At 51.0% G+C, this 17143-nt stretch overlaps 1 protein-coding gene across 4 annotated transcripts in view; it reads right to left on the bottom strand.

Annotated features, from left to right (window-relative positions):
- GRIP2 (glutamate receptor interacting protein 2) overlaps window positions 1-17143 on the bottom strand; it is a 95236-nt gene that overhangs the window by 20721 nt on the left and 57372 nt on the right. For all 4 annotated transcript variants that reach the window (XM_019433639.2, XM_019433640.2, XM_053897195.1 and 1 more), the window contains exons 2-11: window positions 9989-10069; window positions 9566-9701; window positions 8536-8681; window positions 7773-7859; window positions 7187-7262; window positions 5821-5966; window positions 4810-4957; window positions 4528-4697; window positions 2319-2444; window positions 1841-1990 (exon numbers count right to left, since the gene is read on the bottom strand). In XM_019433639.2, the coding sequence (XP_019289184.2) occupies window positions 1841-1990; window positions 2319-2444; window positions 4528-4697; window positions 4810-4957; window positions 5821-5966; window positions 7187-7262; window positions 7773-7859; window positions 8536-8681; window positions 9566-9701; window positions 9989-10069 (1266 nt within the window). The remainder of the gene's footprint in view (window positions 1-1840; window positions 1991-2318; window positions 2445-4527; window positions 4698-4809; window positions 4958-5820; window positions 5967-7186; window positions 7263-7772; window positions 7860-8535; window positions 8682-9565; window positions 9702-9988; window positions 10070-17143) is intronic.

Raw genomic sequence — 17143 nt, 5'->3', positions numbered from 1 at the left:
AGAGAGTGTGCATGAGAGCAGGACAGGGGCACAGGGAGAGAGAGAGAGAATCCTAAGCAGGCTCCATGCTCAGCGAGAAGTCCGATGCGGGGCTCGATCCCACAACCCCGGGATCACGACCTGAGCCGAAACCAAAAGTTGGACGCTCAACCAACTGACCCACCCAGGCACCCTTATCCATTCATCTCTTGATGGACATCTGGGTTGTTTCCACCTTTTGGCTAAAATGAATAATGTTGCTACGAGTATTCATGTATAAGTTTCTGGGTAGACATGACATATATTTTCATTTCTCTTGGGCATATATCAATGTGGAATTGCTGGGTCATATGAAAATTTTATATCTGTTTGATATATTATGTTACTTAATATATATTGTTTTATATTCCAGATATAAAAATATCTGTATTATTAATAGGGACACTGGATACCATTTATTAAATATAATTTATTATATTTAATTCTATTATGAATTCTATTATACTATTATGCCTTTATTACTATTTTGTTATACTTTATATTACATGTTACAATCTGTGTAATATATTGTATTGTTGCATATGTTGTATTGCTATAATTTTCATAGTTCCATCCCTAATAATAAGAATGGTGCTTGGTATATAGGAGGTGTTCAAAACGTTTAACTAATTAACTAATGGTTATCATCAATAATAATAATAATAATACTTTACTATTCATCCATCTTAGGAAAGGGACAGGTAAAGGGGTCCCAAGAGCCCTTAGCCTCCACATGCCCCTGCCTATGAACAGCATTTCTGAATCTTTTTACCTACACACCTCCAGCTTTGGTGGTTGACAAAGGAGGTTGGTAAAGACGTATTTTAATCTCTCATCTGACTCTGAAATGTTTCCATTTTCACCTTGGCTTCCAGGAAGCTCATAACTGTATTTAGCTCCTTTCCAGGAGATTTGTGTTCCTCTTCTCCCTCACCTGGTTCAATTACAAACAGCCCAGTTAACCTTTCATCCTTCCTGGAGGCCTCTACAACTCACAGAGCAGAAGGCTGGATAAACTCTCTACATCAACAAAGGAAGGACTTTTCCCAGGAAAGACTTCAAAACTCTTGGCATTCTCGTGACTTTTGCTATTTCCACACGTCTCTTGCATTATCATTCACTACTATTTGTCTTTACATTCACTCACTTTTTAAAATACTTATACCTTCATTTCAAAAGGGAACTACATATACAGTGATTGCAAATAGAAATGCCTATAAACAAAAGGTAAGTAGAAATCTATACGTGTGTGTATATATGTGTGTATGTCTACACGTATATGTGTATGTATACATACAGACTGAATGTGAAAATTACCACATGCTGGATGGCTAGCCTCAGGCCTGCATGTCTTTGTCTTAGGGGAAATTAAAAAATGTCAGAGAATTGGTAAAGACGTAGCTGCACCACGCTCACACTTTCTCCTTGAATGGATCAGAACGAGTCCAGAACGAAAGAAAATGAAATGGAGTTCCTGTAAGACCTCTGTGAAAATCTGAAAGAGGAAAGCTCTTCAGATTCAGGTATCCTCTCCTCAAGGCACTTTAAGGTGAGGTGCCTCTTTGATGGTGAGGTCCTATCACCTGCTGGGAATTTTCCATAATAAATGTACAAAGTAACTGGAACTCATCAGGTGCATCCTTGTACACTGCACAACCTACCCAACCATCCAAGGCAGTCTGGCATACCACTCATGCTATTTAATGACCCCACAAACATAGAACTGGGGCCCTGCCCCAAATGCCCCCATTCTTCGGCAAATCTCTCAGGATCAGGCATACACGTAGCTCAAAGCGGAGGGAAGAGCCCATGGCTTACTTACATGAGCTCTTGTGCTCCCTTCTTCGTTGCCTCCTCCGCCCCATTGTGGTCCGGGGGCTCATGGGGTGGGATCCACGGGGAAGGGTGCTGGGGTTGGTGCAGGGAAAGGCATGATTCATGGTCGGCGAGGAAAAGGGAGTCGAGGACAAGGCTGGGGAGATGAGAGCACAGCCCCGTGAATCCCAGAAGGGCCTGCCACCTTGCCACACAGTGGGTGCTAGGCAGCCACCCCAGCACAAGGCGACATGGGGACGCACTCCCCCTTTCACCTCAACCACTGGCTGTGTGACCTCAGGTAAGTCTCTCCCACTCTGGGCCTCAAAGACTGCAGGGTTTTCACAGACCTGGTGAAACCCAGCTGCCAGGCTCACGTCACCACTAATGTGCTGGGTAATACCGGGCAGACCCCCTAACTTCTCTGCATCTTGGTTTCCTCCCCTATGAAACATGCACAAGCCATGGTGAGATGGGCACATTACATCGGCTCTGGTCCTGGCCGGCAGGTGTGGCCCAGGTGGGCGTCCTGCAGTGGCCGGGCCGCGGGCTGTGGCAGGAGAGCACGCAGGGGTCCCAGCGATGTGGCTGTTCGCTCCTCTGCACCTTCACTGTGACCCAAGGAAGAGGAGACAGAGGTGCAGGTGTTAGGGACTGAGCGAGTCTGGACTCACCACGCTCCCCTGGAGGCCAGGCTCCCATCTGCAAGATGAAGCGAGAAGAGCAGGACCAGACAGCCCGAGTTTCCCCAGAGCCAAGCCAGGCATTCATTCGGATGCCGCTCATGTGTCCCGAACCCCCCCACTACGTGCCAGGCACTGTGCTCAGCTCTCAGCCAGGCGGCAGCAAGGATGGGAGGGAAAGCAGGCCCAGCCTGAGAACTGGCCTATCAGCTTTGGGCAGTGCAGCTGGCAGACCCCACTGGGCCCCTGCGCCTTTAGGATCTACTGCAGTGCTGTGGCCTGGGCAGCCCTGGCCAGGGGCTGAGCACATGGGGGCACTAGGGCCTGGCTGTTTCCACCCATGCTGGGCTCTCGAGGCAACCTATGCTCCAGGGCCGAGGAGTTGGCCGAGGTCTGCTCACACCTGCAATGCAGTCTGAAGCTGCTCTGGCTTCCTGCCCCCTGCCCTCCAAACTTCTGCAGGCTTTACCCCCAGATGAATTCTTTGCACTCTCCTCCATCTGCTTCCCACGGGACTCCAGCGATCCTGCCTCCCCCACCTGCCCCACCAGATCTTCTAAACCGGCTGCCATGCAACACCTCCTCCCAGACTGCCCCAGGTCCCGCCTTGGCTCTTCCTTCTGCTGTGGGGCTTTTGGGGGAGGCCAGCCTGGTGCAACGTGTCCATGGACGGATGAGTGAGAACCCAGCTATCTCAACCCAGTGACTCCACCCCCTGTGCAGCACCTCCATCCCACACAGGGAGAGCACGGCACACAAGCCAACTCAGGAGCCAGCTGCCAGGTCCTTGAGACAGGCCACTTGGCCCCTCTGTGCCTCACTGTCATTATCTGTATAATGGGGCTAAGATAGTGGCTGCCTCCCAGGATAACGGGGAGGATGTGAACGAGCTACCACATAGGACATGCTTAGAGCAGTGCCTGGCACCTAGCAGAGGCCCACAAGGGCCAGGAGGGCTGTCGGCAGCCGTGTGCCCTCATGAGGCACCTCAGGGGTGCCTCTCTGAGCCTCAGCTGCCTCAACCTCCTCTGGAAAGTGGAATAACAGCAATACTGACCTCACAGACTCGTCCCGAGGATGAAAGGAGGCGACCCATGGGAAGCCCCAGCCCACAGCAGGTGCTCCACATGTGACTCCAGCTCAAGCCCCAAAGCCTTCCGTGTCAGGCCCTGGCTGTGGCTTGATGGGGCCTTTTCAGACCCTGGCAGAGACCACACAGATGGACCCTCCCCAACGCCTGTCTCCCCGCATTTTATTTGGGGGGTTTCTTTCTCTCCCAGATGATCAATCGGGCGTGCCAGGCTGGGATTCACACCCCTGGGCTGTGCTCTATCCTCTACCTCGGTTAACTTCTCCCAAGCCTGTGCATGTGGGGTCTTCACTCCCATTTACGGACGAGGCGATGGAGGCTGAGAGATGCAGAGGCTGTTCAGCTGGGGCAGCGCTGGCATTTGAACCCAAAGCCCAAGGTCTGGAATGCTAGAGGCACTTCCCTGCCCCAAGTACAGCTCTGCCCTCTGGTCTCTTAGACTACCTACTTCCACTGCTCTTGGACTGCCTCACACCCAGCTCTCTGCTCTGGTCTGGGAGCCCCCAACTCCTCAAAAGGTTGGGCTCTCGGTCCTCCTGACTGACTGGCTGCCCCCTCTGGTCCTGCTGAGGACCGTAAGCTTAGCCCCAGATCTAAGCTCTGAGTAGCACAGAGCACAGAAGGACTGTCCCCAACCTTGGTCTAGCCGTTGTATTTCTATTAATACAAAGAGTGACGGAAACAGCCTTGGGACACCCACCCCAGCAGACTGTCAACACTCAAACATTCAAGTTGTTTCTCTGCCCCACCGGCCCAGCCTCGGCTGCTGCACTTGACAGTCTGAGCTTCCCCATGGGAGCGGACATTTGTTCCAGTAAATTTTAGCCTGCCCAGGGCTACAGTCCTAGGCCTCTGGGACCCTGTGCAATCCTCCCCATCTGCCCTCAGATTTGGAGGCTGAGACCCTCCAAGGGGACCCACCTGCCTCTGACGGTTTCAGGGGCCGCCGACTTTGGGGTGCTGGCAGGATCTCTAGCCGCACTTTCTCTGACACGTTGGCCAGGAGCTTGGTGGCCTCCAGAAGCGAGCAGTGTGCTGTGCTGGTGCCGTCGATGGACAGGATGTGGTCTCCAGCATGTAGGGCCCCACTCCTGGCCGGGCGGGAGAATGAAAGGGGAGGCTGGTCTGGCCAGAGAGAGCTCAAGGTGGCCTCTCCCCCGTCCATCCCTGGCCACTACGGGGGCAGTACCCAGTGTGCCTCACCTGTCCACCACACTGGCTGGCTTGATGCGGTCGATAGTGATGACTGACTTGTTCCGGTGGGAGCCGGTGGTGAGCGAGATCCCCAGGGCGGACCCAGGCGTCTTGGTTATCTCCACTATCAAGGGCCCCGAAGCATTGGCCACTGTGTCTGGCACATGGAAGGAGACAAGAGTTCGAAATGCAAACATTGAACGCTTGCCTCCCCAGCCTCAGCCGGCTATCTCAATTTAACCCCCACTGCTGGGGAGGGATTACTGTACCCATTTTACAGACGGGTAAACTGAGATGTATGGACGTAAAGGCCTTGTCCAAGTTCACACAAACACTCAGCAGCAGAGGAGGGTCAGGAACTCAGCTCTGAGGGGCTCTGACCCCACAGCTCTGCTAGACAACACTAAGGTGCTCCCACTTATGGAGAGCCTGCCATTTGTCTACAACCTTTTCCCATCTCAGGAAATGGCACCCCCATTAACCCACCCAGTGGTTTAAATACGAAACCTAGCTCCTTGTGCTCTCGACACCCCTGCCCAACCCCCGCCACTGTGTCCAAACGTCAGCAAATCAGACCAAATCGACTTTCATCATATTTCCTGAATGCAACCTATCTATGCTTCTCAGGCAACCAGCCTGGTCCAGCCACCATCACCTTTCTCTCCCCTAGCCTTTCCCATCTCTCCCTGATGTTTTTTTTTTTTTTTTTTTTTAGAATGCCACTTATTGCTATCTGACACCTTCCATACTTGATTTATTATGTTTACTGTCCACCTCTCCCCACTAGAAGGTGAGCTCCCTGAGAACAGAGGCCTCGTCTGTATTGCTCTCACCTGGATCTCCAGTACCTCAAACAATGCCTGACACATAGTGTTTATTGCCCAGAGAGGCTCAGAGAGGCTAGGTGCTGGTCCAAGGTCACAGAGCCTTTGCAGTGGTGAGGATTTGGGTCTGCTACCCCCTGCCCCAAGCCCTGGGCCTCTTTCTGCCCCAACCCTAGTCCTCAGACCCCCAACTCACCTGGGATGGCCACATCATACTCCACCTGGAAGAGCGCCTCGTGGCTGCACTGTTGCAGCGTGGCCATGGCAGTGGCATGGCTGGCCCCGTGCAGCGGGATCCCATCAACGCTGAGCAGCCTGTCGCCCACCTTCAAGGAACCTTCCCTGCAGGGAAGGGCCTGGTCAGCCAGCCTGGCCTCAATGAGCACTGTGTACAGCCCTCCCGAGAGGGTGCTGGGAAAGGTTGGGGCACGGGGGACAGAGAGGGGCAGGCAGTGGGTGAAGGAGAAAGGGATGGAATGATGAGTGAGGGAACGTAGGAGGGAGTCCATGGGTAAGCGGCTGAATAAATGAAGCAGGCAGGTAAGGATAGCTGGGACCAGCGACCAGCTCTGACAGCTCCCCCCTTTCTCGGTGCTTAATAAATTCATAGCCCCAGCTCAACCCTAGAACGTCTGAGTGGGAACGCCCCAGGGATACAAGAGAATGCCAGTGCCCAGAAAGGACACCAGCCCTGTCAGGGCCACACAGCATCAGGGGCGGGGTGGTCTGGAGGCTTCATGCTTCCCGTCATGGGGTCCGCTCTCACTGCCCCCACTCTGGCTCCTCAGCAGTGATTCTGGCCTGGTGACAAATGCACCTGGGAACAAATTCAGCAGGGGCCCCGGAAGAGGGGCCTGAGTGGGGGTTCACCTCGGTTTGGGTCAAATCTCCACCCTGGAGTGCTTGCCCCAACAGATGGCCAAAGCTATTCTGGGAAGTTCTATGAATAGCTCATCACAGCCTCTGTCCCAAGAATGGGTTTAGATTTCTGACAAGGCCGTTCCAGGCTTCTCTTAAAATGGCCAAGACTCTCCCACTGGGGAGGTCAGGGATCAGGTGCTGGGAACTGGACATGTTCGTCTCCCACATTCTCATCTCCTGGCCCTGCCTGCCTGGTCCTTCTGGGCTATGCCCAGGCAGAGCCAGGCAGGGTGGCACAGCCAGGACTCCAGAGGCTGCATTATAGAGGCCATAGCGGCACTGCTAACAGGGCCCCCAAATCTCTCACAGCAACTCCTAGGGGCTGTAGTATCTGCCCCATGCCACAGATGGGGAAAACTAAAGCCAGGGAAGGGAAGAACAACATAATGCCAAGGCTAGCTTCCCTCCCCACCCCTGAGACAGTAGGTTGTTGGGGAGGAAAGATCTTGGGGTCTCTCACGTTTGGCATTGAGTCCTGCTCCACCAACAAGTCCAAGTGACTCTGAACAAGGTGTGTCCTCTCTTTGAGCCTCAGTTTGCTCATCTAGAGAACAGTGGTTTCTGGTCTGCCTTCTTCACAGAGGAGCTGGGGGCAGTCAGGGCAGGGAAAGGCTGTATGGCTTCTTCTGGTTCAGGCTCACCTGTCTGCAGGGCCGCCAGGCCGGACACAGGTCAGGACGAGCGGGCGGGTCTTATGTACGTCTTCATGGGCACCCCCTGGACAGAACTCAACAAGAGGAATCAGTCATCTACCCACTCTTTCCCTGATGCCTAGAGGCCCCAACTCAGCCCCTAACCAGGCTCCCTTAACTAACTCTGTTTTAGGACCTGTCCCTTCTATTCACGGGCCCTCTTGTAAGATACCAACCGTAAATCCCCAGAGCTGGAACAAAAAGTAGGGAACGTGACCGAAATCCTTTCTTAAATGGCTTGCTTCCCTTCCTATGATCTCATCCTACTTCCCTTTTTGCCCTGGTTGCTAGGCAGCTCCAAACTTTGTTCTCAATCTCACTCCCAGCAATCATGCACCCTTCATTGCTTGGCAAATGTTTCCATTTAACATTTGACTTAATGGCCCTGGGTTCTTTAGAATCAGAAGCAAGAAGCGATCCTATCTATCCATATACCTATCCCTACAACCCATTAAAGCAAAACATGTGTTCACACATGGAATTAGCGGTAGCCTCCTTCCCACCTCTTGGCCCCAAGTATGACTCTTACACTGACCTCTGAGGACAAAGCCAAAGCTATTGCCCTCCTTGTACAGGGAGACGTCCACTGTCTTTGTGACGATCCCTGGGCTGTTCTCAGGGGCTGGGGAGAAATAGAGGGCTCCTTTGAGTACCTCAGTCACATCACCAAGCCACAGACATCCCCAAAGCTCATTCTGGGAGAATTGGGTGACCAGACAGAGATTACAGGGAGGGTAAACTTCCCCCCACCCCAGTTTACAGGTAGGACAAGCAAGACTTCAAGGGACCCTTCACCTTAACACCCACTTAGAGAGAGGCCTGCCCAGGCTCACACAGAGACCACGACAGAACTCAGATGTGAGTCCATGGCTATGGGCTCAGGCCAGGGTTGAATTCCAGTCATTCAAATCTTAAGACTTTAGACCAGCTTTGAAAATTCAGAGCTAGGCTAAACCCTTGCCCACTGTACTCTGTGCAACCCGGCGGGGTGAAGACACCAGTAGGGCTGGGAATAACTGTTTCAGCCCCCATTCCCCAAACCATCCCCCCACCCCCCCGCCATGAGGAAGAAATCTGGACGCTACACGTAAAAAACGACAACGGGTTATAAACAGGGCCCTGCCACCTCCTGGTGACACCACACTGCAGTTGCAGCCGAAGTCCCTAGGTGTGACATAGGCCGGTCTTCAGGTCCCACCCACCCAGCTGGTCCCCACCACCCAGGTGCTGGCAGGGAGGCAGCTGTGTCTACCCATGACTAAGGCAGTGGAGAAAGTTCCCCGTCCAAGGGCACCCACCGGGCGGGGGCAGCTCATACTCCACCTCCAGCACCACGCGCTCGCCCACATTCTTGAGCAGGGTGATGATCTCATCATGGCGGAGCCTGGTCAGGTGGATCCCGTTCACTGACCGAATATAGTCGCCCACGTTCAACAGGTCACTCCTGGGAGCAAGGAGGCCAGAGCACATGCACGGTGAAGGTGCCAGCATTCACACCCACTCTTCTGTTGAATCCTTATGATCTCCGAATCCCCATGTCACAGATGGGGAAGCAGTGGCTCAGAGAGGTCAGACATCGTCCAGGGTCACACAGCGGGTCAGTAAGAGAGCGCAGATTCTAACCTACACCTGTCTGACACCCAGGCCTGGCATTTCCCCCGATGCCGGCCTGCCTGCTTTTCCTCCTGCTGGGGTGTTGCCCTCATAGTTAAGGCTCCGACCAGCCTCAGAGGAGCCTACAGAGTGGCTGGATCATCTCCTTATTTGCTGTTTCCTAGAGCTCACCCTGGCTTCTAACCACTAATCTTCTGTTCTATTCAACTGGACGCTACCGGTGCCTGCCCTGTGTGAGGCCCAGAGAGGTGGCAACAGAGAAGTTAACCCCCAAGTCTCATGGAACTCCTGATCCAAGGGACCCGCATAGGTCAGACGACAGGAAAATCCAGAGCGATGTGTGCAGAATTGGCACGCAGGGCCATGCGAGCAGAGCAGAGGAGCCGCCTGGGCCTGGGGTACGGGGGGCCTCCCAGAGGCAGTGTGGATGGATGAATAGGAGGCTGCCAGCAGGGAACCTTCTGGCAAGTTAACTGCATGTGCAAAAGCTTGGAGGGCCTGGCAAGAGTGGGATGCTGTGGTCGAGCCAGCCCCTTGAATAAAGGGGAAGAGAAGAAGCTGGGGCCTAGAATTACAGCCACCACCGGAGGCCTCCCTCCAAGGAGCACTTGGGCGCTCCCGGAAACAACTGACTGATGGCTTTACCGACAGCCCTGGTACCTTTTCCACTGGCCCCTGCCCACCTCCTCCTGCCCCACGGAGCCCACTCCTCACCTGGCTGCGAGCCCCCCTGGTCTCAGGTTGGAGACCCTGGGCTTCCCATCCTTGTCGGTGCCACCTGAGATGGTTAGGCCCAGCGTGCTGCCTTCCTTCTTGGTCAGCTCCACCACGGTGACCCCGCGGAACTCCTCTGTCAACAGATGGGGGGGTGAGCGGGCAGTATGGCACAATTCCAGGCCCCCAGCTCCAATACAAATGAGACCCACGCTTGGTAAACAGAGCACCTGGCTGCAAAATGCTGGGTAAGATCATCTCCTTTTTACACAAAGAGGATCAGAGAAGTTAAGTGACCGGTCTAAGGTCACAGAGTGAGTTATCGGCAGAGCCACTGACGTCTGACCCCCCCCCCCCCGCCCCCCGCTCTGAGCCACCTGTGCCTCCAGGACAGAGAAAGGGGAAGGGGAAGAGGCTCATCACCTGGAATGCTCTGTCTGCGGCATGCCAGGGCCACGTCGGTCCCTCCTGCATCCTTGCCCCCTTTGGAGTAAGGTCCATCGTCTGCAAGCAAGAAAGAGAAAAGGCCCTGAGTTCCACTTTTATTTCCATGCAGGTGAAATCCTTCTGCCTTGGGACTCTTCTGCTTCATGGATGTGACCTGTAAAAGGGGTTCCTTCCTGCCACCGGCTCCAACTGAATCTGCTGGGCGGCAGCGGGGGGGGGGGGGGGGGTCCTCATGGCTTCTCCTCCCAAAGGAGGCTCCATCTCTGCCCTTGAGTGGAATAACCTTCTTCTGAACACCACCACATACTGGGGCTTCACAGCCATCCTGTGGTTAAGTGTCATTCTACTGTATAGATAGAGAAGCGGAGGCCCCAAGCCGGACAACTCAGGCCCACAGTCACACAGCTGGGGAGTCGCGCCATCTGGATTAGAGCACAGGTCTTGGGGCCCCACCACCCGGGAGCTGTGCCTGCACAACTGCCAGGACTGGCAACTCTCTCCCATGCAGGCACCACGGCACAGGTGAGACGGGGCTGATCGTGAGCAAACTCAGTCGAATGGACCCACTCAGCACTCCTTCATGAGGACTGCACTTGATAGTTTACAGTTCACATTCTCAGATGTTCTGGCAGCCTGCGAGAAGTGTGTCTCCTTTAGCTTTAATTCTAGAAAACGCTCGCTTTAAGAAGTTTTCACAGATTTCAAACATAATGAAAACAGAATAGTACAACGCGGAGGTTCTCAAAGCATGGCTCCTAGACCGGCAGCACCAGCAACCCCTGGGAGCTGGTCAGAAACGCAGATTCTCGGGTCCCACCTAGGACGTAGTACATTAGAAACTCTGAGGATGGGGGTCCAGCAATCTGCATGTGTACATGTTTTAGTAGATTACCCTAACTTAACATTTTCATCTATTTTTTTAATTTTATAGACATTAAAATTCTTTGTCGTGTGCTCTTCTCTGGGTTTTGGGAAATGTGTCCTGACCACCACAACCAAGATTTAGAATAATTCCATCACCCCCCAAATTTTCCCTTGCTGCCCCCTTTGTAACCAACCAGTCCCTGCCCAACCCTCAGCCCCCAACTACCACTGATCTGTTTTCTCTATATATACTCTTGGCTTCCCTAGAATGCCATATAAATAGAATCATGTAAGTATGTGGGCTGTTAAGTCTACTTTCTTTTATTTAGCATAATCATTTGGGATTCACTCCTGTTTTGCATGGATCAGTAGTTTGGTCCTCTTTTTTTATTTAAAAAAGTTTTTTTATGTTTATTTTTGAGAGAGAGAGAGAGAGAGAAAGCAGGGAAGGGGCAGAGGGAGAAGGAGACACAGAATTCAAAGCAGGCTCCAGGCTCCAAGCTGTCAGCACAGAGCCCAATGAGGAGCTCGAACTCATGAACCGTGAGATCATGACCCAAGCCGAAGTCGGATGCTTAACCAACTGAGCCACCCAGGAGCCCCAGTTTGTTCCTCTTTATTGCTGACAGATGTTCCACTGAAGGGATGCATCTGTTTGCTTAGCCATTCACCTACTGAAACACATTTCCACTCTTCCCAGTTTGGTGCAGTTTCACAGGGGGCATAATAAATATTTGCATACAGATTTTTGTTTGAACATAACTTTCTGTTCCATTTGGGTAAATACCCAGGGATGGGATTCTGGGTCACATGGTAAGGATGAGGTTAACTTTGTGTGAAACTGCCAACCTGCTTTTCAGGATGGCTGCACTATTTGTGGGTCCACCAGTAATGTAGGAGGGGTCTGGTTACTTCACATTCTCACCAGTATTTGGCAATCTCAGCTAGGATTGTTTTTTTTTTGTTTGTTTTGTTGTTGTTGTTTTAATTTTAGTCGTCCTAACAGATATGTAGAGGCTTCTTACTGTGTTTTTTTTAAAGACTTTATTTTTAAGTAAACTGCACACCCAGCGGGGGCTCAAACTTACAATCCTGAGATCAAGAGTCACATGCTCTCCCTGCCTGAGCCAGCCAGGTGCCCTTCTTACTGTGGTTTAACGCACACTTGCCTAATGACTATGATGTGGTACGCTTTTCCTCATTTGCCACCCATATATATCTTCATTGGTGCAATATCTATCCAAACCTTTTGCTCATTTTTAAATTGGGTTGTTTGTTTTCTTGTTATCAAATCTTTATATATTCCAGATTCCTCTGTGTAGATGTAATAATTTTGTGTTTTGCAAAGGCAACTCTGTGTCACACTGAAGTTTGAGAACCACTGGTATAATGAATCATCTTTACCCAACATCTAGTTTTAACAATTATTAACACTTTGTCATATTTATCCCATGTATTTTTATGTTGAGATACTTTAAAACAAACCCCAGATATGATGAAATTACACTCTAAATATTTCAGTATGTATTAAAAAAAGTGGGAACACGTTTCTTAAATAGCAAAAATATCACTATCACACCTTACAACAAATGATTCCTGGGGTGTCTGGGTGGCTCAGTTGGTTGAGTGTCTGACTTCAGCTCAGGTCCTAATCTTGCGGTTCATGAGTTCGAGCCCCACATCAGGCTCACTGCTGTCAGCCTGTCAGCACAGAGTCTGCTTCGATTCTCTGTCTCCCTCTCTCTACCCCTCCCTCACTTGTGCTCTGCCCAAAATAAATTAATTTTTTTTTATTTTTTTTAAATCTTTATTTATTTTTGAGAGAGAGACAGCGTGTGAACCAGGGAGGAGCACAGAGAGAGGGAGACACAGAATCTGAAGGAGGCTCCAGGCTCCGAGCTGTCAGCACAGAGCCCGACGTGGGGCTTGAACTCACGAACCGTGAGATCATGACCTGAGCTGAAGTCAGACGCTCAACTGACTGAGCCACCCAGGTGCCCCAAAATAAATAAATATTTTTTTAAAAAATTCCTTAATTATTAAATTACTAATTAAAATCCACTCCATATTCAAATTTTCCCAATTTCAATAAGTTTCTAATTTCAACGAGTACAATTTTGGTTTTGGAAAGTTGTGTTTGATTCTTTTGCTTATATCCTTGTCATATATTGTTCTTTCCTTATCTAGTGCACCTTACAGGTCTCTAATAATTTTAAATCTTTGCAATGTTCATCTATTACTCACTTTTCTATTATTTCAGACTCTTGAGAGGTGTTTCTGCTGTCTGGGATGTCTGATGACTCTCCCTCGTGGTGAACTACTTCCTTGTATGTTTGGTAATTGTTGGATTGTGAGTTCATCTCTAGTAGGGCTTCATCTGTGGGAATCTTATTCAGCCTGGTTGAAGGCAGGTCCCTCCAGGGTCCAGAGAGAATTTGCAATTCCTTTCCCTCAGTGCCTGCCAAGGCATTATTTATAGAAATATTGGCTCAGGGGTTCTGGAACCAGGGGAGTAGTGTGAATCACAACCTTCAACAGATACCAGGGGCACATCTCGGAAACCCAAATCTCAAGACCTAGCTGAGACAGACATTCTCTCTCTTTGGTAGATGGGTGGGTATTTTCCAAGTCCCCACTTGCGCTGAGGACCTTTTAAAGGTCCTGGCTTTATGCTGGGGTGTGAGTTCCAACTAGGGAAGGTATAGGGACATCATCTCCTGTATCCTTAAGCTATTAAAACCTAAGCCTTTGGTTGCCAGACCAGCAAACACCTTCATTCCTGCTGCCACCCCAGTAAGGAAGCTTATCAGCCTACATGCATCCTGCTGGTTTTCAGCTTTCTCTTCATTTTTTGATTAGAAATGTACTAAATTTACAGACCAATTTGTGGACAGTTGACATCTTTACAATATCAGGTCTTCCAATCAATGAGCATGATCTACTCTTTCATTTATTTTTGTCTTCTTTAATCTCTGCCAAGAATATTGTATACTTCCATGGGCAAAGACCATGTACATCTTTCATTAAATATATTCCTAGATATTTGAAGTGTCTTAATGCTATTGTAAATTGGATTGTTGTTCAAATTTAATTTTCTAATCATTTGTTGCTGATATATAATAACAGAGTCGATTTTGTATGCTGACCTTTAAAACTCCCGTATTAATTCTAATAGTTTATCTGTAGGTTCTCTGGGCTTTTCTGTTGCCTGTGAAAAATGACAGGTTTTTTTTCTTACTTTCTAAATGTCATACTTTTTATTTCTTTTACCTGCCTTTTTGCACTGGTCAGACTTCCAGTGCAAAACTGACAGAAGTGGTTATGAAGGCCACCCTTATCTCTTCTCCAATGCACCCTCTTCATTTCCTATGAGTTTATCTGTGCATCTCAAAAGAGTTTGAAGCTGGAAGGTTTCAGGTTACCTGCTCTGTGATAATGCCTGAGCCCTTGCCTCTCCTCAGCACTTGTTTGTCTTAGACACTGTGCATACTCTGGATTCTCCTCTATGCCCTGGCAGCAGGGGGGAAGGGGGGCTCACACATCATGCACCAACCATCCACACTATCCCCTATATCTCATTTACTTCTAACAGTAACCCTGGGAGGAGGGAGATGTTACCATCACTTCCACTTGACAGATGAGAAAACCTGAGACTCCTAGGGGCAAAGTTCTTGGCCAAGGAAGCTTCTGCCAAGAGCCAGGACCTGACCCCAGGCCCCTTTGCCCCTGTCACCCCACATTCCCGGCCCCCTTAACCAGGTTATTTTTTTCACACTCCTTCTCCAGGTTCTTCCTCAGCACCAGACTGAGATGGGCAAAGACAACTGGCAAACCATCAGGCTGGCAGGCTCTCCCGTGCTGACTCGGGGGCCACCCCTCCCAGCACCAGACATGTCCCATGGGTCTCCAAGGCTTCCTCAGGCCTCATGTGAGCCTGCACACACCCCCACCCACCAATGAAGAAGAGCCCTCCTGCTGCCCTCATTCAGGCAGCTCCAGACCGGCCCAGTGTTAAGGGGATGAGCTCAGGGTTCAACCCATCCTGAGTGCAGACTCGGGCTCAGCTATTCACCAGCTGTGGGAAAGCCACTCCTCTCCCCAAGCCTCTGGCCATGGCAAGACCTAACTCACAGCACCCATCTTCCCTTCTGACTCCTCTGCGGAGGCACATGGAAGCAGAGTTGATGAGGAATTAGCCCCTGCAAGGGGCAGAAGGCACAAATCCCATCCCAGCCAGGTCCTTTTCAGATTAGGGTTCAGCAGGGGGTGGAGTCAGGCTGGGCCAAGGTCAGGGCTCAGCTAGAATCAGTCAAACTGGGGGAGCCTGGGTGGCTCAGTCAGCTGGGCGTCTGACTTTGGCTCAGGTCATGATCTCATGGTTCGTGAGTTTGAGCCCCGCGTTGGGCTCTGTGCTGACAGCTTGGAGCCTGGAGCCCGCTTCGGATTCTGTGTCTCCCTCTCTCTCTGCCCCTCCCCGACTCACATTCTGTCTCCCTCTCTCTCTCAAAAACAAATAAACATTAAAAATAAAAGAATCAGTCAAACTACAGCAGGTTTCTCAACCTCTGCACTATTGATGTTTTTTTTGCTAGATAATTCCACATGGTGGGGGAGGGGGGGGCTCTGTTCTGCACTGTACGATGCTTAGCAGCATCCCTGCCCTCTAACCACTAGATGCCAATAGCACCCCACCCCTACTCACGACAACAAAAATGACTCCAGACATTGCCAGATGTCCCCTAAGGGGGCAATAGTGCCCCCACCCAACCCCCTCCCCCTGAAAATCACTGCTCTAGAGTCAAAGTGGGGCTCAGGCTGGGGCTGGGTCAGGTTCAGCAGGAGGTCGGGGTCACAGCACAGCCAGAACCTCAGGAAGGTGAGCCCCTTCACCACCTGCAGCTCTAGCCACTGAGAAACTACCCAGCTCCCCCATCGCTCTGCTTTTCCAGACCAAGGCTAGGCTCCCTTTGCTTGCCAGAAGGTGGCAAATAACAAATCAGATAGCAGGTGAGCCCCAAACCATTTCCAGGGCCCCTGCAGTTGGGCCCCCAGCAGCTTTGCTTACTAGCTGCCCCCACCTCATCCCCCAGGCCCTTGTTCATACAAGCCACCACCAATTGAGGCAACACACCATTAAGTATAATGCCTCCCGTAACGGTTCCCTAATTTGCACTTCATTTAGATTCAACAAGATGTTTCTGAGCTAATAAAATGAAAAAGACTGGTTTCTATCAACTCTGTGACAGTGAACATCTCTGATATTTCATTGTGGGAAATTCCAGAATTAAAATTGGTCTCATCTCCTGCAAATGAGATACTTGTCACTGGAAAATCCCTCTCTCCTGGGCTGTCCTGGGAGGACCCGAGATAAGCTTGCCGGCTCCAGGTTTGATTCCAGGGAGGCGGTTGCGGGGAGGGGAGAGATTATCTCTTAAGGAAAGGACCGGGAAAGCAGAGGGTCAAGTTCACCAAATTCAGTGCAGCAGGACCCCCAAGAAGGGAGTATGAAACAACAGTCGGTTTAAGGTGGTGTTCTGGGCCCTGATATCAAAAACAAAGTACCTAGAAACCTAGAGTGAGGAACGGTGGGATCCCCAAATGCTGGGTTCCGAAGCAGAGGCTGCAGGATGTTGGCTCTGAAAGAGAAAACCCATGTCCTGGGGTGTCTCCACGTGTGGCTTCCACGTGGCCTCTCCTCCCTTTGTACACCCCAATGTTCAGATTTTGCTCCGCTGAACCATACGGGGCCACATCGGCCCACAATGACCCCCTTGGGACAGAGGTGTCAGGACCACCTGTCTCAACCCTGAGTGACCCCTATTCCCTCCCTTCTACAATTCTTTTGCTGGCTTTGGGCTCAGGCTGTGAGCCATCTCTTTTCCGGCTGGCAGGTGTGCTGCGAACTGACATTCATACGACTGTGTGCAAAGAGTCAGTGGGCAATAAACTGGGACTTGAGAGACTCTTCTCTAGAAAAGGCATGTGCATTTTAGTGTGTGGCCTTGATGACCTCTCTTGGAGACTGAGGCCACTCAAGGCAGCCAGTTGCTGGGTAAGAGGCTCCTGGATAGCCAAGACCCCGTACCATATTCAGGAAGGCACCCACGAGAAATGCGACAACATTTGCTGATGCCTGTTCAGCAACAGTGCCCCACTTTCATGAGCATCCAGGGTGGGGGGAAACCAAGGCAGCCTTCAAACCAAGAATCAAGGCAAGGCCAGAATTTTCAGTTGGCTGCGTGACTTGAGTCTCTATTTCTCCATCCA

The sequence above is a fragment of the Panthera pardus genome, unplaced genomic scaffold, assembly GCF_024362965.1.
Source record: "Panthera pardus isolate Hobbes unplaced genomic scaffold, ASM2436296v1 HiC_scaffold_8, whole genome shotgun sequence".
Lineage (NCBI taxonomy): Eukaryota > Metazoa > Chordata > Mammalia > Carnivora > Felidae > Panthera > Panthera pardus.
This window is presented reverse-complemented; position numbering and strand designations above follow the sequence as displayed.